At 58.2% G+C, this 25,749-nt stretch overlaps 1 protein-coding gene across 1 annotated transcript; it reads right to left on the bottom strand.

The window, feature by feature from the left end:
* Positions 1–6,999: 6,999 nt before the first annotated feature.
* Positions 7,000–19,980, bottom strand: EFNB1 (ephrin B1). Its single transcript, XM_036122932.2, has 5 exons — positions 19,067–19,980; positions 10,223–10,500; positions 9,339–9,431; positions 9,005–9,133; positions 7,000–8,844 (listed from the first exon to the last, which is right to left on the bottom strand). Exons 1-5 carry the CDS (start codon positions 19,192–19,194, stop codon positions 8,432–8,434), a joined length of 1,041 nt encoding a protein of 346 aa, XP_035978825.1. The 5' UTR covers positions 19,195–19,980; the 3' UTR covers positions 7,000–8,431.
* Between the last annotated feature and the right edge of the window lie 5,769 nt (positions 19,981–25,749).

The following is a 25,749-nucleotide window of genomic DNA, read 5'->3' on the forward strand; positions in this document are numbered from 1 at the left end:
AATCCTCGCTGCAATCTCATGAGGACGGCCGCTACTCTCAGCCCCATCTTCCGGAGCAAAAACCAAAGGCACAGAGGGGTTTCAGGAACTTGCTAGAGAATTCAGAGCCAGAAAGCGGTAGAGCTGGGGTGCCAACCCCGGCAGCCTGACTCCGGAGTCTGGGCTCTGAACTACCACCGGCAACCGGCCTCTGAGGCCACGTGGCTGAACATCAACAGCGCAGGCTGTGGGGCCCAGCTTCACCCTCTCCTCTGGCCGGCACTACCCCCTCACCTCAGCACCGCGGCAAAGTGCCTAAGCATTTGGACTCTGGAGTCAGGCCTCTGGAGTTCAAATCCTTGCTCTGCCACTTCCTAGCCACGTGCTCACGGACAAGGTACTTTCCCTTTCTGAGCCTCCGCTTCCGTACCTGGGGCACAGCGTTAATCATAGCCCTACCTCAGATAAGGCCCCCTCTGGAACCTCACTGAGACCTGAGGTGTCAAAGGAGGAATGCGCGTCAAGTGTTGAGCACAGTGCCTGGCCCATAGTAAGGGTTCAGTCAATGTTCCCTGTTATTGTAGGGTAATATAATAACATGTCGACGCTCCAGATTGGCTGGACAGTAATGTAAGCAGGTAGAGGGGCAGGGACAGGGCCCTGGGATGACTGTCCCAGCCCATCCAAGCCCCTTCAATTCGACAAACATTTCAAACGGGTACTGATACTGCCTCTGTACTAAACTCTGTTCTGGGCCTCAATCTAGGTGAGATACGGAGATGAACTAGACAGGGTTTCTGGCCTCCGGAAGCTCACAGTCTAGTGGGGGAAACAGACACAGGCCACGTAGCGTGAGCAGAAGCACTGTGAGAGCTGAGAAGAGAACCCTACCCTGGCCTGGATTGCGGATGAGAACGTTCATGAAGGAGTAATAGGAGTTTGCCAGGCCAATGGCAAGTGGGTGGGCATTTCTGGCCAATGGAAGGGCATCCGGAAAGGCTCAGAGGCTTAAGGGTGCCTGTCGGGGTTAGGGACCAGAGAGTAGGTTTGTGTCGTTAAGGTGAGTATGGCGTGGAAGGATGAAAGGTTCAAAGCTTAAAATACAGGCAGGGATCAGATCACCCAGGGCCCCGATACCCATGCTGAGGAGTTGATGGATGATTGACACATTTGAAAGGTAAACAGAGATTGGCCATATCAGGATTGAGTTTGGGCAAGATCATTTTGGCTGCTGTTTTGCAAGAGAGGGGGACGGGATGGAAGCAGGGAGACCAGGTGGGAGGCTATTGCTATCGTCCAGGCAGGAGATGAAAGGCAGCTTGAACCAGAGCGGTGGTGTTAGGGGTAGTCAGCAATGGGCAGAGTCAAGAGCTGTTTCAGAGGCAGAGACTACAGGATTAATCCTAAAGTTTCTAGCTTAGGCCCATCTGTGGCAAGACCACGGCTGAGGTGGGAGCAGACACCTGTGCTCTGCAAACTGCTCTCTTTTTCCCCTTTGGTGTTTATTTTTGTTTCCTTGTAAAGTTCATTGCAGAAAATTCTGATCTTGTTTCAGCTGAACTGAAAGAAAGGGAGATTTTTCCATCCCGCAGCTGGGACCTGGGTTCCCGCACCTCCTAGGGCCCGGGTTTTACTGGTGGCAACTCCAGCAGAGTGATTATACACAAAGCTAGAAAGATCTGGTGAGGCTAGGGCCCAGGAGAAGGTTTGGCGTGGTTTGGCAGGCCTGCTGGGGCGGATGGGGGGGGTAGCCGGGGGGGGGGGTTAGGGGGGAGGGTAGTGAGAGCAGTTTGGCCTGGATCAGGAGATGGGGGTGGGGGGGTGCTGTGTAGAGCGAGAAATGTGCAAATCCTGCCTATTGGCTTTTTCAAAGGAGAATGGCTCCCTTCCCTGGGCAATGTCCGTAGGTCATAGATACCTCTGGCCTTTTCTTCCCTGGATTTGACCCTCCCAGGCCCTATTGGGAGGTGCCTCAGTTGAGCATCTGTGCTAGAGGGAGGGATCCCAGAGTACACAGTAAACAACCCGTGGCGATGGGGGGGGGGGCGGGGGTATTGGGAGGCTGTGTGGTGGTTTGAAGAGGCAATGGGCTGGAAGTCAGAAGACCTGGGTGAAGGCCAGTCGTGGTGAACTTTCTGTGTGACTCCGGGCAGTTCCTTCTTCCCCTCCCTGGGCCTCAGTTTTCCCATCCATCCAACAAGGGGGCTGGACTAGAAGGTCTCTAAACGCCCTAACAACTTGAAAGATTCCATTCTCTTCTCTGAATCTGCCCAGGGGGAGGCCTTGGGGGCTGGGGCACCGGCAGGGGCTGAGAATTCCATAGCAATTTGCATGTGAAAGCATGTTACTGCCATGGCTATTAGTGTGTGCAGGGGGGCTGAAGACAGGGCAAGGACAGCTAACTGTCAGGCTGGCCTGAGAGGCCCAGGCTGGCTGCCTGGGTGGGGGAGGGAGGGAGGGAGGGAGGAAGGTCCCGGAGGTGTGCACAGGAGGCTGGATCACCTCACTTGTCTCCCTTTAAGGCCCCGCCCAACAGAGATGCCCAGTTCTGGGTCCGGGCCATGAACCAGCGGGTCTGGCCTCCACAGTCGCTCCCAATCTATCGTACCTAGTGACTTCAGAGCTGTGTGAGGTGCCACAGGAGAGGGGGGGACCCAGGGAACGGGGCAAACTATTAGCGCATTTTCCAAGTCGGCTGTGACCAGGCCTAAACCTCCCAGGGCCATGTTTCCCTCAGGGTTATATATAATGTGTCGTTTTGGTAATTACCTTGTGTAAACTTACATAGTTTGTCAATATAAATACTGTGTATATATGGATTTGTTTGGTTCACTCACAGGCACAGACTTCTGGGGATTCTGAGAGATCAAAGCAACAATGCGTAAGAAAGAGCAGGCGACTGTGGCCTGTGAGGCAAAGGAGCTGGTTCTGAGGCCTGGCTCGGCCGGTCCTCCCTGTGTGTCCTCGGGTAATAAGTCCCTTCTTGTGTCTGGGCCTCAGTTTCCCCCTAAGGGGCTTGGTCTGGAAAGGAGCTCTCGGGAAAGTCCTAGCTCTACCATTTCCTGGCCTCTGGCCTCTCAGATTCTACTGAACAGGCCTGAGGGCAGCCAGGGAAATCTGGCTCATCCCCCTGAGAGCGAGGGCTCTACCCAGTAGAATCCAGCCGGCGTGAAATCCCCGTGATGCAGGGTGGATTCCAGGATCTCCTTGGCTTCTCCTGGTCATCCGGAAGCTAAGGAGCCACCTGGAGCCTCTCCCTAGGGCCCTGGCCGGAGAAAAGGGGCAGCTCCTCTCTCAGAAGCCAGTTCCTCAAGTGCTGCCTCTAGGGAGGCTGGGAGAGACGAACCCATGGAGCCACGGGGGTAGCAAGGGCTATGGACACACATCTCTTCTACTTTGGCTTTGGAAGAGTTTATTATGGGTATGTTGTGCCCAGCCCCCAGCCCAGGAACCTGGGACTGGGGCTAAGGGAGGCAGCCTGGAGACTGGAGCCTCAGGGTAGCTTCTGATGGGGAAGTTCAGGAACTTTACAAAAGGCCAGCTTTGGTCAGTGATGATGGGAACAGCCAGGGGCTTGGGGTCCCCAAGAAGCCCAGCCGAACTGCCCATTCCCCGCCTCACGAGAAAAGCAACAGGTACCATTTATTGGTGCTTACTACGTGCCCAGCATTCGACAATTCATGGGGAAAAAATGGATGAGTGAATGCATGAGAGGCTAACTTTAGAACCCAAGTTTCTAATCTGTGTACCTTCTATTCTGCCTCTCACATTCCCACGACCCATCACCACACAAACCCTTAAGAGCTAACCAGGCACTTAAGGGCCTTTCTAGAATGTGAGGTCCCTGGTAGCAGGGACCTTGTCTATTCTGTGCATCACTGTACCCCAGTGCCCAGATCACCAGCTGGTATATGGGAGGTGCTCAGTAAATAGTTTCTGAATAGATGACGAAATCTTGTTCTACTCCTCATTACCCAGACAGGGAAACTGAGGCCCAAAGCAACGGGGGCCTGACTGCCTCTAGTCAAAAAGAGTCAGGCTGGAGCTGGGATGGGCCCTCAGTCTTGAGCCTCTCGGGCCGGGGCTCTTTCCCCTTTATCAAAGGGCCCTCCGGCAAACTCCTCCCACCCTCCCATATCCCTTCACACATTCCTTATTCCCCCCACCCCCCAGCTTTTCCTCTTTTCTTTCTCTTTGCCAGCTGGGTAATTAACCATTGGAAACAGAACCTATAATTACTGTCTCCCCCATGCCCTTACATTGCTTTCAGTTTGGGATCCGTGACCCCTGTCCTGGGTGGAGGTTGGTCTCCCCCTCAGCAGCCAACCTAACAAACACCAGCTGGGGCTCCAGGCCCCCCACCCCAGGTCTAATGGCCAGCTGTACAGGAGACCAGCAGCAGATGGGCAAGGAGGGTCCCCAGGCCGGCTGGGGCTGACTCAGCTGGGGTGTCAGAGGGCCTGTGACATGCCTGGGCAGGACAGGAGGTGAGGCAGGCAAGGCTGGATTTCTGAGAGCAACTGGTGCCAGGTGGCCAAAGGGCCGCTGGCTCAGCAGGGGCAAAGCTAGGATGGTCCCAGTGGGGCCCGTATCTCTCCTTGGGTTCTTTGGCCCACCCTCAGGCCCCTGCCTAGAGTGCGCCAGGCCATCCCCATCCTCGGGGAGGCCTCCTGTGAGCATAAAATGGACCAGAGCAATAAATCACCAGAGCCCCGGTTTTCCAGCTCCGCGAGGCCCGTCCCTTCAAGGGAAACTGAGGCCTGGTTAGCACCTGCCCAGCTTGCCTCATTGGTGATCTGGGCTCAGCCTGCAGAGGAAGCCAGGCAGCCCCACCCTCACCTGGAAAGCATCCTCTATCCCTGACTCACCAGGAGCTTGGGCCCAGCTGGGACAGGAAGGAGAGCTGAGGGTGGGGCTGGTCTGGGCCCTACCACGGGAGGCTCACACCTCCTGCCTCCACCTAGCTCAGCTTGGTCTCTCTCTGACCCACACCGCCGGGAAGGCAGGGTGGGGGAGGCCTCCTGTTCTTGAAGGTCCCTAAGGAAGCACGCTTGCTCGGTCTCACGGGAGACAGGGCAAGGGGCAAGGGGGTGGGGAGAAGGAGAATCACCTTCAAGGAACTTCCATTTGCTCACGGCGTAGAAAAAGGCCTGGGCTCCAATCCTAGTGCTCTGGATCCCTTGCTATGTGTTCCTGGGGCAAGTCACTGCCCCTGATAGGGTCTCAGCTTCCTCATCTCAAATATGAGGCAAATGATCGCCCACCGTCCACCCTCACAGGAAGGTTTATGAGACTCGGTGACAACAATGCGCATAAGGTAAGTGTTTGAAGCAAGCGGCAGGCACTGTCCAAGCGAAGGACACTCTGCCCCAGGGAGCTACTGAGCGCCACTGTGGGGCCAGCCCAGCTCGGGCACTGAGCTCAAACCAGCACCAGCCGCGGCACCCGGGCCAGGGCAAGTGGGAACGGCCAGTCCCAGATCTGGGCTGTTGGAGAGACGGCCCCACACTTTCCCCTGCTCTCTCCCGCAGATTTTACTTCACACCCCCATAGCTACCCCCAAGGGGCCCCCAGGAACTCGACCCCCCCACCGGTAGGGTGAGGGCAGCTGATGTCATGGGCTGGGCGGGGGACCACCCAAGGACACTGAGTTGCAGAAGTGCATGAAGGGCTCACCCAACCCGGGTCAGGCTCCATCTCAGTTAGAGACATCAACCTGGCCTGAACCAGCCCTGGTTAAAGACCCCCCGACCCAGGCTGGGGGCCCCACTCTGGGCAGGCAGTCAAGTAGCAGAGGCCCCATCTGATCCAGGCACTTCCTTTGGTTAATGAGAAACCAAATAAACAGCCTCTGCCCCAGCTGGCTCCAGGAGCACCCCAGCCGGGCCCAGCCCTGCTCCAGCCCTGCTCCAGCCCAGCCTCCCTTCCCTTCACCCTACAGGTCCCATGGCTCTCCTCCCCCTTCCTTCTCCCAGTGCTTCCCACTTCCCTCACAGCCCTGCCTGCCCCTTGGCTGGTTCTCTGAAGCTTCCTGCTCTGGATCACTAGCTAGCCCTCCCCTTCCTTCCTCCTTCTTTCCTCTAGTGCCTTCTTACCCATTTCTAGCTACTGGGATCTCATTCGCCTCCTCTCCGGACATCTGCCTTGGCCATCTCTACAGGGAGCTCCCCACCCCCAGACGTGAGCAGGAAGGCCCCGGGCCCTTGCCAGTCTGCCTCTCTGTTGTGGGATTGAGGCCAGACCCTCTTCAGGGCCCCCCGCCACCCTCCTGGACCATCGGCCTGTGGGAGGGAGACCGGGTGCTCACGGCTGCTCACAGCTGCCTAGCTCTAGGGCTTCGCCTGCCAGCCAGAAGCCCCTAAGTATGCCCTGGTGAGGACTCTGGTGTGGCCCACCTCTGAAGACAAGAGAGGCTAAGAAGTGAACTAGGCGGCCTGAGGCAACCCCAGTACCCAGTGGGCCACAGCTGAGGCCCAGCTCTCGGAAAGTTATTTCTATCCACCTTTAGGTGTCTTGAGGCAGGGCAGGGCCGGGCCTGCCAGCAGGTCCCAGACGTAGCTTCAGCCAGGTGGTGGCAGTGCTGACGGACACACCCAGGGCCCCATGGGAACACCCCCTCCCCCATCAACTCTCTCTAGCAGAGCCTGATGGCAGACTGGGCAGATGCTCATGGCCTGTGCCACTGAGGTGACAGGATGGACAGGGAGAAAGGGTCGCAGGCTCCAGCAGAACAAGAGAGCAGAGGCACTTGGGGGCGGGGGGAGAGAAGAGGACAGGCATAGAACACCCAGAAACATCTTGCTCCACTAGGAAAGCCATCCTCTTCCCATACTTGCCCAGATCTTCAGTGATTTGGGCACAGGAAATCTCTCTCTCTCTCACACACACACACATGCACACACTCACATACTCACACCTCATTCCCCAACATCATGACACCATTTTACACCCATTTCTCCATGTGGTTAATTTTTTTTTTTTTAGTTCTCATTTTTTTTTCTAAGAAAAAAGCAACAAGAAAATAATTCAGAGTTTATACAAAACATCTTTACATTATTTCTTCCAAAAAAGACTAGTATTTACACAAATGGCAACAGAAACAAAAACAAAAAACCCTTCCGACTGCCACCTGGAAGGGGCTGGCTGTTTGGCTCCCTCTCCCACCTGGCACTGGGGTGGGCAGCGGGCCAGGAGCCAGTGTGGAGGTGGGGGGCATAAAGGCCCAGCTCCTTCCATGGCCACTCTGGGAGCGCCTGCAAAGCGCACTCAAGTGGCCGTCTGTACGCAGCCGTGCTGGCAAGGAGCCGGGGTCAAAGTGCACGGCGTGCTGGCCCAGCCCTGGGCAGCCTCTTCCTCTTTCCAGGCCCCGGCCCAAGACTGGAGGGGCCAGCGGAAGCTGGGTTGAGGGGGCACCCACCTGTGCTAGAGCCCAGAAAAGGAGCAGGCCGCCTGGCCTTATACCCGCTTAGGTCTCTGCCCTGGGCCTCCGTTTCCCCACCAGGCCAAAGGATGCCAAAGGTGAGGAGAGAACAGGGCGGGGAGGGGGAGGGGAAACTCCCAGCTCTGCAGGGCAAATAGCCACCTGGGCACCTCACCTCCCTCCACCCCCATGAGGTCATCTGCCTGCAGCAGCTCTCCTGTTCCCCAGGCAACAGCCAATTAAGACGTTAATTACCGTGAGAGTGAGGGAGGCAGGAGATGCCCAAGAATCCCACAAGGAAGAGATTTTTTTTTTTTTTCTGTTTGTTTGGTGGAAGGGTGGCAGCCACTACCCCATTGCCAAGATCAGCTTTGTAGAAGGAGGGTCAGGAGGGCAGGGCGAGACACTTTGCCCAACGGCCCTCCCGTCTTCCCTCCTGGGCAAGAACAGCTCTGGCCTGCCACCCCTCCCCCAAATACCAAGGCGTTTATAAAAGAAATGCCATCCTATGCTTCCTGGCTGGCCACATCCTGCCCCAGTTCCCTTAAACCGGGCTAGGCCAGGCTCAGAAAGCCGAAGGAGGGGCTGCCTTTTACATTTTTCCATTTTTCTTTAAAAAACAGATGAAAATGAGTTGACAGCTAAAAAATGAACACAAAAACATTAAAAACAGTGATGATAGCGGACAAACAGTCCTGGGAAGGGGGGGGAGGGGGGAGGGGGGGCAGGGCCAGGGGAGCATCTTCCTGCCTGCTGTCCATCAGCGTCCAACCCTGCCCTCCAAGAAGGGGCGCCCCTGCAGAGCCCAGAGGCCTGGCCAGAGGGGGAAGGCACAAGAGCATGGGGGCTGGGGGCACAAGCACCCCCTCCGAAGCCCAGGGGGCAGGGCAAAAGGGGGATTATAAAAGCCAAGAAACTACAAAACTAAATACAAAGGTGGGCACAGCTGGTCAGGGGAGGGAGCGTGGGGGAGAAAGGAGAGGTGCAGTCCTGGCCGACTGTCCCTCGGGGGCCCGAGGCCGCGCTGGGCCCTCAGACCTTGTAGTAGATGTTCGCTGGGCTCTGGGGCGGCATCTCCTGGACGATGTAGACGGGGTGCCCGTAGTCCCCACTCACCTTCTCATAGTGGGGGCAGTAGTTGTTCTCTGTAGTCCGTAAGGGGATGATGATGTCGCTGGGCTCGGTGCCCGCCGTGCCACTGCCCCCCTTGGGACTGGCCAGGGTACTGAGCGAGAGGGCGGGCGCCCGCTGCTGGGTGTGCTTCCGGTGCCGCTTGCGCAGCTTGAGTAGCAGAACTGTCAGGAAGATGATGATGAGCAGGAAGATGACGCAGCCAGCGCCGACAGCCGCGAACAACGCCACCTTGGAGTTGAAGAAGCTGTCGGGGTCCCCACTGCCACCTCCGCTTGCCCCTGGGCCACTTTTCTCTTCCTGGTTCACAGTCTCTGAGGACGGGGGAGGGAGGGAGACGAGGTCGGCCACGGGTCCCAGGGACACGCTGCCCGCTTCAGGCTGGGCCCCGTGCCGCCGCCCTTCAGAGACAAGGGCCTGAAAAGGCAGCGGGGCAATGGCTTCTGCCCTTCGGGAGACACCTATACCACTCACCATGCTTGCCGTCGGAGTCACCCAGGGAGCCCCGGCCGCTGGGGGCCTGCGTGGCCATCTTGATAGTGTTGTCTGCCTCCTTGCTGGGCCGGCTGGTGGTCAGCTGCTCAGGCGTCACAGCATTGGGGTCTGGGGGCGGGGAGAGGACAGGTGAGCGGGGGACCCCACGAGCATAGGTGCCTCAGTCATCTAGCACGAGCCAACAGTGACCTGTAAGTCAGACCCCAGATACTCTGACCCTCTTGCCCCTCCCCTACTCCCAAACGCAGCCATACCCAGCCGGGGACATCTGTTGCAAAGGCTCAACTGGGGAGCCCTCACACCGGGCACTCACCTTGCCCAACCTTCATGACGATCTTCATGGTGCGTGTGCGGCACACGCCTCCCTCCCGGTTTTCCAGGCCCTCCAGGCTCCCATTGGATGTAGCTGTATAGCAAGAGGCCAGAGAAATCAGGGGGAGAGAGAGGTCTGCCCACACTACCTAGAAATCCTAGTGCTGTCTTAGCCCGTAGGAACAGAACTGGGAGCTGGGGCGAGGGGGCGACAAGCAGCTCCCGCCTACCTGCGAACCTTTCCGCTCGGCTCCCTCGTGCTGGGAAGAGTAGCCGGCCCGGCCCAGCCCACGTCGGAAACTAGCGCATCCCCCAAGGGGGCTGCTCCCCTATCATGACCGGGCCTTAGCCCTTCTTTCTCAGTGGACACTGAGGTATCTTCTCTCTGGGCGATGTTGCTCAGAGGCCAAACAATTAGAAGTGGAATCATGGGGGAGGCTCCTATACAGACTGGAAGGAAGCCAGTCAGGTAAACTGGGCTGCAGTCCCAGTGCTATTCCCAGCTCCCCGAGTGACATGGGGCTGGAAGTTCCTTCACCTCTTGGGGCCAGTTTCCCACGAAGAGAAAGGCCCGACAGCCAGCTGAGGCCAAAAGGTTCTGCCAACTCTGCCATTCCCGAGATTAGACCCGAGGTAGGCCAAGAAAATGAGAGAGGGTGCCGCGAATTGGAGTCTCCTCCCACCCAACTCCTAGAGCCAAGGTGAGCGGGCAGCCAGCCCCTTGGTGAACGTTAGGGCCAGAAATCCAAGGCCAGGCTGGAAGGAGAGCATGCCAGTCTTCAGAGGGGACCGGATCAGGACAGGCCGTGTGCGGTCTCAGCGTACTACTTAGAAGCTCCTGCTGCTACCAGATAAGAGAGAGCCCTACGATGGGAAGAGACTCACAGGTAATGTAGTAATCATGGTGCTTCTTAAACTCCAGGCCCATGTAGTTGGGGCTGAACTCCTGGAACTTGATGGTGAAGCGGATCTCGTGCTCCGGCCGATTGCAGGTGACCAGCACATTGGGGTCCAGCACAGTGCTGCAAGCGGCCGCCTGCTCAGGCCGCACCAGGTATAGCTTGTAGTACTCGTAGGGCCGCCCTGCTTCCGCTCGGGGGCAGATGATGTCCAGCTTGTCGCCGATCTTCGGGTAGATCACCAGGCCCTTCCCACGCAGGAACCTGCCCAGGAGGGAAGACACGGTCAGCCTCGGGGGCGGGCGTCCCGGGCCATCCCCCGGATCAGGGGCGCACACGATGAGGGCCACAGGCTGAGCCTACTGGGGGGCGATGGCAAGGACAGGCATTCTGTCCTTCCTCCATCCTCAGGCTGGCGCTGAGGAGAGCCGATCACACTGCCAGCAGGGCGTGGAAGGGGTGGCCCATGGGCAACGCTGCCAGGCTTTGACTGCTCGGCAGGGTGGGGCACTGCCTAGCTGGGGGAGCCCATTGTCCTAATGTGGCATTTCCGCAGGCGGGCTGACGTGGCCAATGGTGTCAGGCTTGGGCTGCCTGGAGGTGGCAGCCCTGTTCTCCTCCCACCCCGATCACACTCACATTCCTTCAGAGCCACTGCTGCCATCTCCCCAGCACACATGCGTGTGTGTGTGTGCACACATGCACCCAAATACATGGTGCGCGTGCACACACACAAGCGCACACACACACACACCAAGCCCACACATGCCTTAGCCGCCACCCCTGTGGCTCCCGGGCTACAACTGGGGGAGCTCAACCTGTCTGGGACCCAAGCCTTCTCTCCCATCCTTGCTAATCTTGGGCAGGATGGGGAGATAGGAATAGGCATCGCCTGGAACCAAGGGGTAATGGACACAGTCTCTGGCCAGCTGCGACTCCACACGGCTCTCCCCACTCCCCACACCCACAGCACAGTGTCTTAGAGGGGGGACCCATCCAACCCCCATAACGTGAGAACCTGAGTCCCTAAACTTGACCAGTCTCAGTCCTAAAAAGAGCAGAGGGAGGGGAGAAGGGGCCCAAACACGGACAACAGATCATGTAAGACAGGGCCCCAGGAACCTCACACATCTGTGTTCTAATCCTCCCACCTCCACATCTGCCTCTGTTCCAGATCCTGAGGGAGACAGGCAAATGCCTTCTGAGCCAGGTTCATCTTCTAATCTTGAAGGCCAGACACAGGGAATAGCAGAGGGAGGGCAGCTGCCCAAGCCCATCTATTCATATCACTCTGTCCTTACCTAGGCACACAGTAAAACAGTGCTGCTATCTTGGCCATTTCTGAGCCTGCGCAGGCCGGAGCCAGGAGCAAGGCAATAGCACGGAGGAAGGAGAAAGCAGACAGACTTCGGAACCAGATAGACACGGCCCTTCCTAGCTCCGCGACCTTGGATGAGCTGCCTGATCTCCCTGAGTCTCAGTTTCCTCACTTACAAACAGGCAGTGGTAAGAGCCCGGCGCCCCCGGGATTGGGGACAGGGTGCAATGGCGCATGCAGAGTGCCTAGCGCGTAGTAGGCACTCCCCATGTTCGACTCTCGCTTAGAAACAGTCTAGTCTGCCAAAGAGGCAAGACACTAACAGCAAGTACCTACGAGGACAGTCTTGGGGGTTTTTGGCGGGGGCAGGGGGGTGGCTGGCTAGGAAGAGAAGCTATGGCCCCATCCTCGAGGATTTTACTGTCTGCTATGGGTCAGAAAAGTAAAAATGGTCCGTGCTTTAGCAACAGACAGTACCAGGCTATCTGTAGGTTATGTGGGAGGACGGTGGTTCAAGCCGCAAGGGCTGGAGGCCGTGAGAGGAAGGAGAGAATTCATCTGACAGGAGATGGTTCCTCAGAAGGAGCAGAATGAAAGTGAGTCCTGGGGGGCGGCGGATAAGAAGTTAACACAGAGCAACAGTGGACAGGAGTGGCTGGAACACAAACCCCAGGCCAGTGACTGGCCCCACAACTGGTAGAGAGAAGCAGAAGAAGAGGTGGAAAAGCTCAGCTGGGGCCGGACTGAAAGGCCTCAAGGGTCACAACAAGCAGGGTGGCTTTCGTCCCACTGGGGACAGACCTTCTAGCAAGGACAATGAAGGGTTGAAAGCAGTGCTTCTGGAGAACAGAGCTGACAGCAGAAGAACATGGCTCCACTTCCCGGGGGCCCGTTGCGCACTGGGGACCACAAGGTACGGGGCCCGTTGCGCACTGGGGACCACAAGGTACGAGGAGCTCAGGGCCCTCACTCGAGGGAGGCAAATGATACCCCAGGAGGTGAGTCTAGACCAAGTAGATGAAGAAAGGCAGCCCTCCCTCCATGTTAAATGAGGCTTCAACAAGCTGAGACCTGCCATCTTGCTGTACAGCAGGGTAAAAACCACAAGAGGGTCTTTCCCTTAGTACCTAGCTTTACCGCACTCCAGAGGGCCATGGGATGAAGGCCCCTACAAACATTTGAGAGCGAACACCCTCACCCCATGCCCCCAGGATTCCCAAGGCAGTTTTCACTTCCCCAGCCTCACACTGGGTCCACCCAGACAGCAGGATTAGATGACTTGTAACTTCTTAGAGCCAGAGGAACCTTCGAGACCCACTGAGTCCAGGCCCCTCATGTGAGGGAGGGAGGGATCAGAGGAACATTTCCTATGGAAGAGAGGTGCTCAAAGCCAACTGGAGGAGGCTACCCTCACCCAGGACGTTAACCCCTAGGGGTCTAAGAAGCCTTGGCTGAATCCTTGCACAGCTGCACTTCAACGAGACCCTCCCTGGAGGGGACGGCAGGGTACACAGAGGGCATGCGAAGGGGCACAGGCCAGCTCACCCCTCGAACCACTCGGCCCGGGCTTCCTCACGGGGGAGGCTTGGCTGTTCTGAGCACATCTACGGCCGCTCAGGCTCTGGAGCTCCGGAACTGAAACACAGGGCTTCCAGCTACTGGGGGCTCTACCTTGAATCCAGAGACATCCAGAAAACAGATGTCTACACAGTGGATGGAGGAGGGGGAAGAAAAGAGGACTATTGCCCCTAACACCCCTCAGCCTCTCTTCAACCTCGGCGACGACTTCATAAATATTCATCAGTTCATTTGCATAGCAGCTGGCAGAGGGAAACTCACCTTCCCCTAAAGTGCAGAAGGGAGAGGAGCCTGAGGAGACCTGCCTCCCCTGACCCTGATCCCCCATAATGGTGCCTCCTCAGCATCTTCTCCAACATCAGCAGAACTGCTTCTTGGCCTACAAGAAGCCCAGGAAAGTGGCAAGGGGACAGAAGGGGCAGGTGTGTAGCCAGTGAGAGCGAGGCCTGAAGCCAGGTGCAACACCGGTCGTACTATACAGGGGGGACCCTGCAGGTCTCCCCTCACACATGTCAGGTTAGGAGTAGGGGCAAGAGAGGAGGAGGAAGAGATTGTCCCCAAGTTAAACTCTTTATCCCCCACTTTTCAAAAACTACTACTCCCCCATTATGAAGCCAAGCTTTCTTGCCTGGGGCCACCCCCAGACAAAGCCCTTTTCTGGAAAATAAGGGGATTGACAAGGCCCAGCAGGAAGCCTGAAGCAGGTCGCCATGGTAACCCCTGAGGCCTTCCCTCCTTAGCCTCTGATAGCCCCAGGACCCCAGTGAGCCACCCCAGGGAGTAAAGGGACTTGCGGGAGGCAGCCGGAGCATTCCAGCTCCTTCTTATGGCCTGCCTCTTCCCTTCCACCCTAGCCCAAGTCTCTCCCTCAGCCTTTCTACTGAGTCGAGAAGTGCCGCCAGGACTGCTAGTAAGAATCCCGGGACACAAGAAGCCTGAAAGGTCTGGGGCAGTAGCCCAGTCAGAGGCCAACTGCCCGCCTGCTTCTGGCGTCCAGCTGAGCCCCTCTCCACCCAAACACCTACAATCTGCAGGGGGGCCAGCTTGCAGCTGTAGGGGTCATGCCCAGAAAGGTGCCCACACTTGCTTCCCTCTCGCCCTTCCCAGAGGCTCTGGGAACCTGTGGTCAAAGAGCGGCTGAAGGGACAGCCCGGTCCCAGGCCGTGCCGGGCCAAGCTTGGCAGAAGACTCCAGCCATGGCCTTGACTCGGGGACCCTGGCGGCACTGCGCCTGCACCCACGGAGTGGCAGGACGAGTGGAGGACAGACCCCAAGCCAGAGCTCAAGTCTGCTCTCATCCCAGCAAGGGCGGGGAGCCCCCAAATTAAAGGCTCCTCTTTCATTCGCCCAGCTCCACCCAGCCCCCGAGGCGGCAGGAGCAGGCCTGGCGTGTCCCAGCAGTGCCCGCCCAGGCGTGGGTGGGCAGGAACAGCAGCTGGGTCCTGGCACACACACACACACACACACACACAGCACTGTCGGAGACAGGGAAGCCAGAAGAGTCCCAGAGGAAGTCACCCTGCCCACCTACACTGAACTCTGCCCTCCCCTCTGCCCCACCAGGCTCATACTTGGGTCCACTGGGGGGCCTAACACCCCTTTTCTTGTTGTCTGCTTTCTGTGGGATCCCTGAGAGGAAGTGAGGTTCCTGGCCTAGAGAGGAACCAAAGGTGCTGTTCAGAGCTCGGGAGGGAGAGTGCCAGGCAGTGAGCTGACTGCCTCTAGTTCAGGTCACCCAAGCAGGCAGACCTGGCAAAATTGAACAAGGAAGCCAGGGCACTGCTCATCCCACGCAGGCAGGCCCTGAGTCACAAGGACAGATGCACGCACACCTGTGAGGTAAGAGGGGAACCCAGGGGCAGGGAGCCGGCACCTTTTTCCAAACCCCACCTTAAATTCCTATCTCTCCTAGATTCCAAGGTAGCAGGATGGCATGGAAAGAATGGCACACGCAAGCTCTACCCCCTGTGAGCTGAGTCTAGACAAGTCATTTCCCTCTTCCAGGCACAGGCCTTCTCATCTGGAAATGGGTGCAATTCCTACTCCCTGGGGCTGTTGGGAACCAGCAATGGACTTACAGATGAGGATGCTTTGTAAGTAGCAAGGTGCCGCCTGATCGTTAAGGTAGCCTGCCAATCACAGTACCATTTAGAAGTAAGAAGCTTCAGGAGCTTCCACGCCTGGCTGCAGGCATCCCCACGCCCCGAAATGACCACTGCGAGAACACACACAGGAGGGGCCGCTATGGTGCCCAGGGCCAGGAGCCCAGGATGTGGCTGGTGAGCATCCCCCCACCTCAGCTCCCCTAATAATCACAGAGTGGACCCTCCCCCAAACCTGGTGTTCTCTTGGCAACAAGCAGCCTCCCGGCTGGCCCACCCCTCCCACACTCCCAACCCCAGAAAACAGTGGTATCCAGGGCCTGCCCATCCCCATCCACCTGAGCTGATGAGGCAGTGGAGAACCTGAGGGGAAACAGGGAACCCTCCAGTTAGCCCCCACCCCAGCCTCACAGGCCCTTCTTGCCCCGGGGCCCCGGCTGCCTGGAGTGGGGGTGGGGAGGGAGGGGAATGGGAAACTTTAGGAGCCGCTGGGTTCCCATCACTCTCAAGCCCCCACCTGTGGCCAATCAGCCACAGAGTAGAAGAGGTCAGGTCCCCAGCCGCCCCGGAAAGGGGCCCCCTGAGCTGGCCTCCCCAGGACTGTGAGCTGGAACAGCTGTGAGGGGGCTGGGACCAACATTTCGGATTGTAGCGGGCAAGCCTGGGTTGGGGTCTGCAGCTGCCCCCACCCATGCTGGATGGAGTCAAGGGTCCTGGACACCAAGCCGAACCCCCCACCCCCACCCCCTTATAGGGAAGGTGTAATGTGATCTCAGGCACATTCCCACTCCCTGGAGGTGGGGGAACCTGAGTGGGGGGCAGGAAGGGGTCAGAATGGGACTGAGAGACTGAACTGCAGCAGCTGGACTTGGCTGAGGACTCAAGTGTGAGGCCTGCCGGCTGCCCCAAGCTCTCTGGGGAAGAGGCTGGGGGAGGGGGCCGCTCTGGGACCTTCCATCACAGCCCCCAACCCACCCAAGCACATGCATACACTCTGGTTGCTCCCATCCTGGAGTGGGACTGAACCTGCTTCCCCACCCCGTGCTCATCAGGCAAATCTGACGAGAGGGGCGAAGGAGAGGCAGAAGCTCTCGCCACCCAGGGACTTCCACGCTGAAAGACCCCCTGCACCAATTCGGAAAAGAGCCTGGAAGTCTTAAGTTGGCCCTTCCTGCTCTCCTCTTCCAGTCAGGGCTAGGGCCGCACGCACCCTGGAACCTGGAAACATACCCCCAGCCCCACCACTTCTTTATTTTGATTTTTTTTTTCCCCAAGAAGGAAGCAATTAAGCAAGGTTTATGGGCACTGGGAGATTTGACCGGGGGGGGGGGGGGTGCCGGTTCCTGACAAGGTTGAGGAAAGACACCAAAAGCAGGGAGGAAGAGGGGAGGGAAGAGAAAATGAGCCTGTGAGGGAGAGCACGGGCATGTGCGAGAAACAAAAGGACTTGAGAAAAAGAGGCAGAGAGTGACTAAGAGTGAGAGGGAGTGTGAGAAAGAGGGAGAGCAGGCGAGCCTAGCTGGAGAGGGGAGGTGAGTGCAGCTCACAGAGGGTGTGAGAGGGCGAACCGACACAGACCCGAGAGGGAGAACTCGGGCAGGAGGCAGAGAGGGAGAGAGACAGAGAGACACTGTTTATTTGAAAGGCTGGGGCAGCCTGAGGGTTGGGCGCGGTGGTAGAGGCAGCCCCCAGAGCTCTAGCAGAGCTGAGGGCAGGGCCTCCCTCCTGTCCTCCTGCCCACCCCCCATGCACCAACACACACAGACCCTTGGGCGGGGATGGAACTGGGGTGGGGGGCGGTGTGCAGGGGCACCAGGATCAGTCCCCCACCATTCTCAGGATCTGCTCAATTACAGGGCAGAATTCGTGCGGGTGCTACTGAGTCCTGCTGAGTCCTCCCCCGCCCCCCGTGCCGGATGCCTGCCCCCTCAGCCTGAAGTGGATGGTGGGGTGGGTAGAACTCAAAAACCTGTAAACTGGTCCAGAGCACTAAAGGCTCAAAACACAAAAAGGGAGAAGCTCAGAGAGATCTTGTTTCTCCCAGCCCCCCCCCAACTCTGCAGGAGGGCTCCTTTCCAGCTGTGGAGCTGCCTGCTATCTCTGGTTAGAGACCCGAGAGAGCAATTAGGTCACTCCCATGAGCCCCTATAATGGGCTACCCCAGGCGGATTTCAGCTATCCTGGCTCAAGAGAGAGCATTTCCAGCCTCCACCTCCCCTGTAAGCAGGGGGTGGAGGGGAGGAACTGGGCTCTTCACAACCTTTCCCCTTGAGCTAAGCAGCTCAGGGCCCCCAGACTATCTTGATTCCCTGCTGTTAGGAGAGCGCTGCACCCAGTTTAGCTTCTGGGTGGGGGAGAAATTCTCGTCAATCCCTTTCCTTGTACCTTGTTCCCTTTCCGGAACCCTCTACACTGACCTTGTTTTACGCCATCCCACAAATCAGTACATAAGACCCTACCTTAACCCAAGGAGAATAGAACTAGAGAAGGTGCCTTCTCCCCACTCCAGGGCTGAGAGATGCACTGTCCCTGGAACCTAAGAGACCAAGACAGGCAGGAGCCCGGGAAGTAAGCCGGGGAGCCCAGGAGAGTGGAGAGAAAGAGATTCCAGATACAAAAAATCAGAGAGCACAGAGGGCAGGCCAAAGCCCCCCAGTTTCCCACTAAGTAGGGGTATCTGCATATTGCCAGGACCTCCACAAAACAGGAAGAGCAATCTTGACCCTGGATTCCAACCCCAGTCCCGAATGCCAAAAGAGTAAAAGGTCCAGAGGTCACTACACAGCCCCAGCGACTCTTCACTAACAGCCTCCCAGAAACCACTGAGCCACCGCCCTAAAAGGTGTGCGTGTTGTTTGGGGGTGGGGGGGGATTGTGAAGGGAAAGGAGGAGGAAGAAAAGAAAGGATCTCCTCTACGTAGCTACATCCCCAACCCCTTGGGAAAAGCAAAGCATAGATAGCTCCCCAATCTGAGGGACAGAGGGTGGGGGGGGGCACTGGGACCCGCCTGGGCAGGAATCCTTCGACCCCAACCCACCTCCCTCGCCAGCTCGGACGCCACTCTCTGCCTGGGCTGACCCTCGAAGCTCTGCCGCCGGCTCCATTGGACCCCCGACGGGCGCCGGATCGAACCCCCCCTTCCCCAACAAATCCCTCTCCCACTCCGCCCCTCTCCACCGGCCGCCTTTGTGAGCCTGGGAGCGGCGCCCGCCCTTCCACGGCCCCGGCAGGGAGAAAAGAGGGGCCAGAAGAGACGGCAAAGCGAAAAGCTGGGGAGGCAAAGAGGGAAGAAAGAGAAATGGAAATAGGAGAAGCCCGAATGGGGATACAGGCGCTGCCCCCCGCCCGAAGCGCGGAGTCCCGAGTCGTGGTCCCTTCCCAGCTGAACAAACGAGAAACCTGTGTTCCGGCCTCGTCCCCCGCCCAGGTCAAGCTCGCCCCTCGAGCGGCGAGCGGCTCTCGGAGAAAACCGCCACGTTCCCAGGGGCCCCACAGGGGAATGCGTTCTCTCCCCCACCCAGCTCTCGGGTGCGCCCTCGAGCGCCCGGACTCCCAGCTCCGCCAGGCGCGACCATCCCGACTTGATCCGGGACGTGAGGAGGAGAGGGCGGAGAAGCCAAGGGGTCACAACCCAGCCGAGTGCCCCCCACCCCACCCCGCCGCACCCTGCCCCGCCCGCCCGCCCGCAGGAAAACACACTCGAAAACGCCAGAGACAAAATGGGGCGCCGCTCCTCCTCGAAACACCTCCCCGCACGCACTCGGGGGCGCGTGGCCTCACCCTGCAGGAGTGCCTCCCACCCCCAGGGACCAGAGCCAATAAGTTACTCACTTGGGGTTGAGGGAGCTCCAGGACACGGGCTCCAGGTTCTTGGCCAGCGGCGTGGCGAGCCGGCACAGTGCCAATACGACCATCGCCACAAGCCACTTGCCGAGCCAACGCTGCCCAGGCCGGGCCATCTTCCCGGGAGCAGGCTGCACTTGGGATCCCCTGGCGCCTCCTCAGCAAACTGGCCTCGCCTTCCCGTGCTGCGCTGCGCTCTGAACCGCTCAGGCGCCCATCCTCCGCAGTCGCCGGCCTTGAAGTGCTCCCCTCCCGCCGGCTTCGGTGTCGCTCTTCTCCGCCCGGCGGGCCAGGAGGACTCACTGGGCAGCCGTCCCCCACCCGGGCATGGGCCGCGGCCTCCGAGGACTCGCTCCCCTGGTCTCTCCGCCGCACGAGGCGCGACGGGGGCTCTGCGCCCCCGGGTGATCCGGCCCGATTCCGCTTGGCCCCCCGAGACTGTTCGGGACTGCGCGCCCTCTCCCTGACTGGGTCTCCCCACTGAGGACTCGGCGGCCGCCCCGACGCCTCGGCCGTCCCGGGATCGACGCCCCTCGGAAGAAGTGGGAGTCTCCCCCCAACGCGAGCTCAGTCCGGGGGCTCCCGGTTGGGTCGCCCTGGCACGGTCTCCGTTCCTCCAGGCCACACTGGGACTCTGGGCTGCGCGCCCCCCGACAGCTTCTACTTCAGCGGGGGCCCCGTTCAGTGTACTCAGAAGAGCGGGAAGACGCTGCCGAGCGAGCTAGTCCCATCAGTTTGCGCTTCTGGAGCCTCGGCCCGGTAGCCCCGCAGCCCCGTCGCCGAGTCCTAGCTCCCCCGCGATTGCGCCCGAAGGTCTGCGGCCAGTGCGAGCCTCGCACACCACCCACTGCTGTCCAGCGCGCATAGACTCCCTCCGCCGCCGCTGAGCTGTCTACTCCCCTGCTCAGGCGAACGCAAGGCCAACCCTACTCCTCTTAGCCAATAGTAAGCTCCGTCTCGGGGTCCTTGTCCCGTGCCACGCCCCCAGAACAGGAAGGGGGCGGGGCTTCTGGGAGCTCTTAAGGACGCCGTGCTCGCGATGGCACCAATCTGAGAGTGCGGCTCGTGCGGTTAGGGGTGGGTCCGGTTTAGTCCCGTTCCCAGAGCGCTCAGCCCGTGGGAAGTTGGCGCTCCTCTAGGTCTGTCGGCCTGCTCTCCTCCCGCGCGCCTAGTCAACACTCTGGCCCACTGACCGGGGCCAGACAGGCCCTGTCACAAGTACCCCGGGAAAGTGCTTCCATTCTCTTTACACAGGAGCCCCGAAGTCCTGCTCTGTGGCAAAAGTAGCCGCTTTGCTCCCCGTCCCATCTCACGTAGGGCTCTGGTGGGCCTTCCTCCTTCTTACCTCGCAGTGCAGTGTCTGCTTGCACATGGACCTGGAGTCCTAAACATACGGATAGCGGTAGGTGATGGAGACTCAGAGAGGTCAAGTACGGGATGGAGGTGGATGGGAGGTGCGTTCTTTGCCCCTGGGGACCAGGCCTTCGGATTCTCAGCTTCGGGGGAGAGCCTTGTGGGACCCGGGAGCCCAAACTTAGAGTCTTGTCCTGTCTGAAGGGGCAGGCAAGGCCCCAGAATAGGCCAGCGGGAATGAGAGGGCACCTCGATAAAGAAACACACCTCGAGGGCAAAGAGGAAAAGGCGCAGGCGGACGCCTTTTGAAAAAGCAAAAGCGGGCGTTCTGGCCCCAAGACGCCAGACTCTAGCCCCTCCCGGCCTCGCCATCTGGGTCTTTGTCTCCCAGCCCGGGCCCATTCTCCCCGCCCCTCCTCGCTTCCTTGCTTATAACTTTGGCTCCATCCCATAGCTCAGACCCTCCCGGTCCGGCCCGCTCTCCTGGTCGGACCCCAACAGGCATACCCACGTACTAATGTCTCCCCCTACTGGTCTTCCGTAGCACTGCGGGAGCCCCGGACAAACTGGAAGCTCCCACCCAGGAGCCTGGCCCACAGAAACCTAGCGCTTGACTTGAACACGAGACTTGGGACTGGCGTGGTGGCCTTGGCAAGAACCGCGGCCCAGTATGGGGGTGGGGGTAAGGGAAAGCACTAGGAGGAAGATCTGGGTTTGGGGTTGGCTTTGGGATATAGTCTCGCCGCGTCTTGATGGAGACAATTAGGTGAGCAACATTCCCAAAGGGCTCTACCATTTGCACAGGTTCGTGTCCTTATCGCACTCAAGTAGGAGTTTCTCACTATGATGATCTCTTTGGCTGTAGAGTGGACCTGGATTTGGGGGGCGGAATAAGAAAGGAGAAGCTAGGACCCTCCTCCTTTTAGGGACAGGGCCTGGAGGGTGAGAGGGATCTGGGTGGACAGGGACCAGGAGGAGCTATGTCCGGGCTCTCAGCCGACAGCTGGACCCCTTATTGGGGTGTGAACAAGGAGAGATGAGAACAAGGGCACACCAATAGTCCAGCTTGGGGACTAGGATCCCTTGAAGTGTGTGCATGGCACCTGAGTATGGAAAGAAGCCTGCTGCTTACTGAGTGCCGAGTCCGTGCCAAGAACCGTGTTAGATGGGTTTCCTCTCAGAGTCCCTTGAGCTAAGTTCCACTCCCCCCATTTCACATAAGAGGGAAGATAAGGCTCAGGGAAGAGGAGTAGCTCTGCGGAGGTCACTGGGCTAATCGGTGGTAGAAGCAGGACGTTCCCCCAGGCTTATCTGTCGCCAAAGCCTATACCAATTGCAAAGCCTGTACCATACTGACTTGCCACATGTTCAGCCCCTTCTCACCTACTTGCTTACTTAATTCGTTCCTGGCCAAAAGCTGGCTCAAGCTTGGAAGGCAGCAGCCATCGGGATAGCCAGGACTTTACTCTTCATTCGCAGGTTACTAGGCCTGGGAAAGTTCGGCCACATCTCGACGTTCCCACCTAAAATCACCACCACCAACCCCAGAACCAGCCTCAGATTCTGCTGCCGACATGCCCCCAGGGCCCTTTGGGAGGCAAGCCCAAGACCAGGTGGGGGATGGGGGAGATGAGGCTATGGGGCCAGACTTGGGAACCCTGAGCGACTCCTGAGTGTGCGTTGGCACACCCCAATTCTGGGTGGGGAGGGCAGCAGAGGAAAGAGGAGAAGACTCCTTATGTTGAGGCCCGCTTTACATTATGGGCACCCCTGGTCACAGCACAACCTTTCTGCCTCAACCTGCCCACTCCAGCCCTAGGGGCCTCAGTAGCAGGACCGTGCCCACTCTCGGCCACAGCCAGGGCCAGTGACTCCAGGCCCCCACCGCCTGCGCCACCCTAGAGGGGCCTCAGATGTAATGATTCAGGCCCCTGGGGTAGGGAGAAATTACTCCCCAGGGGAGCCTGAGAAGAAGTTGGGATCTGTGCGGCAGGTGGGCCCTCTCTTATCCAAGCCCTCCCTACTCCAAGTAGTAGTCACACCCCTCCCCAAGCCTCCCAGATCAGCGTCATCACACACACATACACACACACACACACACACACACACACACACACACACACCCCCGTCAGGGTTCAAGTCCACCAGAGTTTCCTGAGCACTGATGCTGTGCTAACCTCTGAGCTGGGCCTATCCTGGTGACCCAAACAAGAGCCCCGCCAAGCCCTGCCTTTGAGGAGCTCCAAGCACACCGAAGTCAACATGTGGGGACCTCCCAGGCCAGGGATCATGCAGCCCCCAGAGAACTACAGAGAAGTTCCTTCTGAGCTCAGCTTCCCACACCCATGGGAGGCAGGGAGATATAAACTTCCGAGTCCTAGACTTCACCGCTTATCAGCTCTGTCTCCTCGGGCAAGCTACTTTGCTTCTGGGTGTGCATCTATAATCTGGAGATCATCCCTCCTTCCCAGAGCTGTGGTGAGGGATGAATGAGATAATGTACAACAGGGCCTTTAGCATTATGCCTGGCCCACCATGGTGCTCAGGTGGAACCTCATTCTTCCAGAGACACCCTCATTCCTAGTCATACGGGTTCTCACTTTTGCCTGTTCACACATGTTTCGTGTGCACATGCACAGTTTTTAGCCCCTCTTGTATTTTCACATACAGGTGCATAGTCACACAAGAACACTTGGTGTCTCTCACCTATCGATTCATGCAGTCCCAGGTGGCAGGCTTGGTTCCCACTCCTGTGGAACCTAGAGTCTAGCCTCCACATTTTTCTCTTGTCACTGTTACATACACATGCACGAACACACACATACGCACACACAATTTCTGTGGCCCTTGTCCTTGACCTGTCCTTGCCTGCCTTGAACTCTGAGACAAGAGAGGTGAATTAGTTTACCTAAGGCCACACAGCCAGGAAGTAGAAAAGTCACGATCTTAACCTAGGCTACTGAGCTACACAACTTGTGTTGTAACCGATGACTCTCATGAGTCTACACTGATATCCCAAGGCTCTGGAAAGGAGTGTGTGCCAAGGGGTGGGCCTTGCATACCAAAGGGTCAGAGCACAGGAAGCCTACCCCGAGGCCCAGGGCAATGTAAGCTGGGAGAGCCCAGTGAGGCTAGCAACCCTCTATTGTACCTACAGTCATCCCCAGCCTGCCCCAGGTCTCCTGTCTGTGCCCTCAAAGATGCACACAGCCATTCCCTACAGGGAGAGGGAGAGCTTCGTTTCTTGAACACCCACTGTATTCCGGGCACTTATCTGGGTACTTTCACTTTGGCTGCTGCGTTATCTGAGTTTAATTCTCGCAACATCCCGAAGGTAGACATTGATAGGCCTACTCTAGAGATGAGAAAAACTGAGGCTCCAGACTCAAACGGTCTGCATCCCCCGCCCCCAACCTCCGCTTGTGAGGCCCTCTCGTCCCGGCTGGCTCATTCCCGCTGTCCATTTCTCTCCTGTTCTTCCCTCTGCCCTCAGGGCCCTCCTAGCTGAGATTTGCTGGGGTCTGTGTTGGGCCCAGGCTGTCCTCCCTCCCCCACAAATACCTGGTTTTTCCCAAATCACTCTCTCTCTCTGGGTTAGTCTCAGGGCAAACCCAGGGTGGGGCCGGAGCCCTCCCGTTCTTCCTCCTCCCCTTTCCTGGATGCACCGCACCCCAGCACTAGGTCAGATGGAGCTCCAGGGAGGTAAACCTTGCAAGTCTAGTTCCACTGCAGCCATGACAATTTTCAGTGGCTGGTGAAGGAAGGGTTGGTCCCAAACGCCCAAGGTTCAACCAGACTCTCAACCCCCAGTCCCTGCCCCAGCTTCACGCCTGGTTTACAGGTGTTTGTGGTGAGATCACCTTGATCTTCCAGGTGTCAGCCTGGCCCCTGCTCAAGCTGTCGGCAGGATACTGGGGATAGGAGGAGCCCATCTTCTTGAGATGGTCCTGCCCCCTCCCCCTCTCTTAATCCCCTCCTTATTCCACTTTACCCTACCCTGGACTTCTAGAAGTCTGTCCCAAACCCTCAGGCCCCATACAGGCAAATGACCTGCCCCCGTCCCTGAAAAGAGCCTGGAACAGGACATCTGAAAGACAGAGTACGGCTCGGTGTGGCAGACTAGGTGATACAAGGCTTTGAACTGCAGCTGGAACCTTGGGTTCCTTAGAAGCCTCATCTTTGGACATCCCTGCCCTCCTGTCCCCTCTAGCAGTCCCTCCTGTCTTGCGCTCTCTAGCCCAGCAGGGGGCAGTCTGGGGGGGGGAAGTCCCACAGCACTCTGGCCCAGCCCTCCCGTTGTTCTCTCACTCCCCCGTGACTTGGAGAGTGTGCAAAGCAGGACTGGGCCATTCATCAGGGTCAAGGTCTCAGGAATTTGGGGAAGCAGAAGTGGTAGCTGTCCCCACCTGTCACTGGCCCCAGCCTAGCTCCCCATCTCAGAAGGCCAGTAGGCCTGGGGGAGGATGATGCTGGCTAGAGAAATAACATCTTCGTCCAGTCCTGCTCCTGGCTCCTTAGAGAACACACTGGACATGTCAGGCCCCATAAACACAGGGAATAAAGTTCCCCTGGAGGAACACCCCAAGCAGAGCAAGCATCTGGAAAACCCAAGGAGCGCAGGGAAGGGTAGCTGCTTCCTCATCTCTCCAGCCCTCCTAGATCTGACTTCTTACCAGCCTATGAGCTAACTTCCTACATCCTATCCTGCCATGAAGGCTAAAGGGTCAGGTCCTGGGCTTCCTTGACTGATAAACCCAGGCCTACTGGTAGAGAGGTCATGAGCCTCTGGGGGGCATCCTGAGGAGAGACAAAGGACTGAACCCAGCTGGCCAGATACCCACTGGCAGATAGATATATGGCACCCAGGCTCACCAGCCTCCAGCTGCCCCTAAACCAACCCAGCCAGGATCTCTGATATTGAAACCTCCTGTCCCCACTCACAACATAGTCCAGCTTGGTTTCCAGACCTTCTGTCCTACCTTCAGGCAGGAGGGCCCCAGTGCTCCCTCCTGGGCTCAGTGTACCTCCCAGTGAGAGCCCAGTTTCCTTCTAAGCCATTAGTCTCCTCACCTAGCCTCTCCCATCCTGCCCCCACCACCTCTACTTGGGGTTGGGGTAAGACCTCCATTAAGGAACCACCCAGCATCTTCCTTATGGGAAGCCAGCTCCTCAGGGGAACAGAAATTTCCTTGGCCTGGCTGGTTTTTCTTTCCCAGACCCTCTCCAGGACACAAAGTAGAGCCACCAACCTCAGGAGGAATTTTCCTCCTTGGACTGGTGTCCTGGGAAGGAGTGGGGAAGTCAAGAAGCTGGGGGCT

The sequence above is a fragment of the Halichoerus grypus genome, chromosome X (assembly GCF_964656455.1).
Source record: "Halichoerus grypus chromosome X, mHalGry1.hap1.1, whole genome shotgun sequence".
Lineage (NCBI taxonomy): Eukaryota > Metazoa > Chordata > Mammalia > Carnivora > Phocidae > Halichoerus > Halichoerus grypus.

Bases quoted from the DNA above. Each gene is read 5' to 3' on its own strand.
- EFNB1 (XM_036122932.2), bottom strand. From the start codon at position 19,194: ATGGCCCGGCCTGGGCAGCGTTGGCTCGGCAAGTGGCTTGTGGCGATG. The intron at 10,501-19,066 runs GTGAGTAACTTA...CCTCCTGGGCAG, and splicing joins TGGAGCTCCCTCAACCCCAA to GTTCCTGCGTGGGAAGGGCC. The intron at 9,432-10,222 runs GTGAGTCTCTTC...CTTGCTATACAG, and splicing joins CCATGATTACTACATTACCT to CTACATCCAATGGGAGCCTG.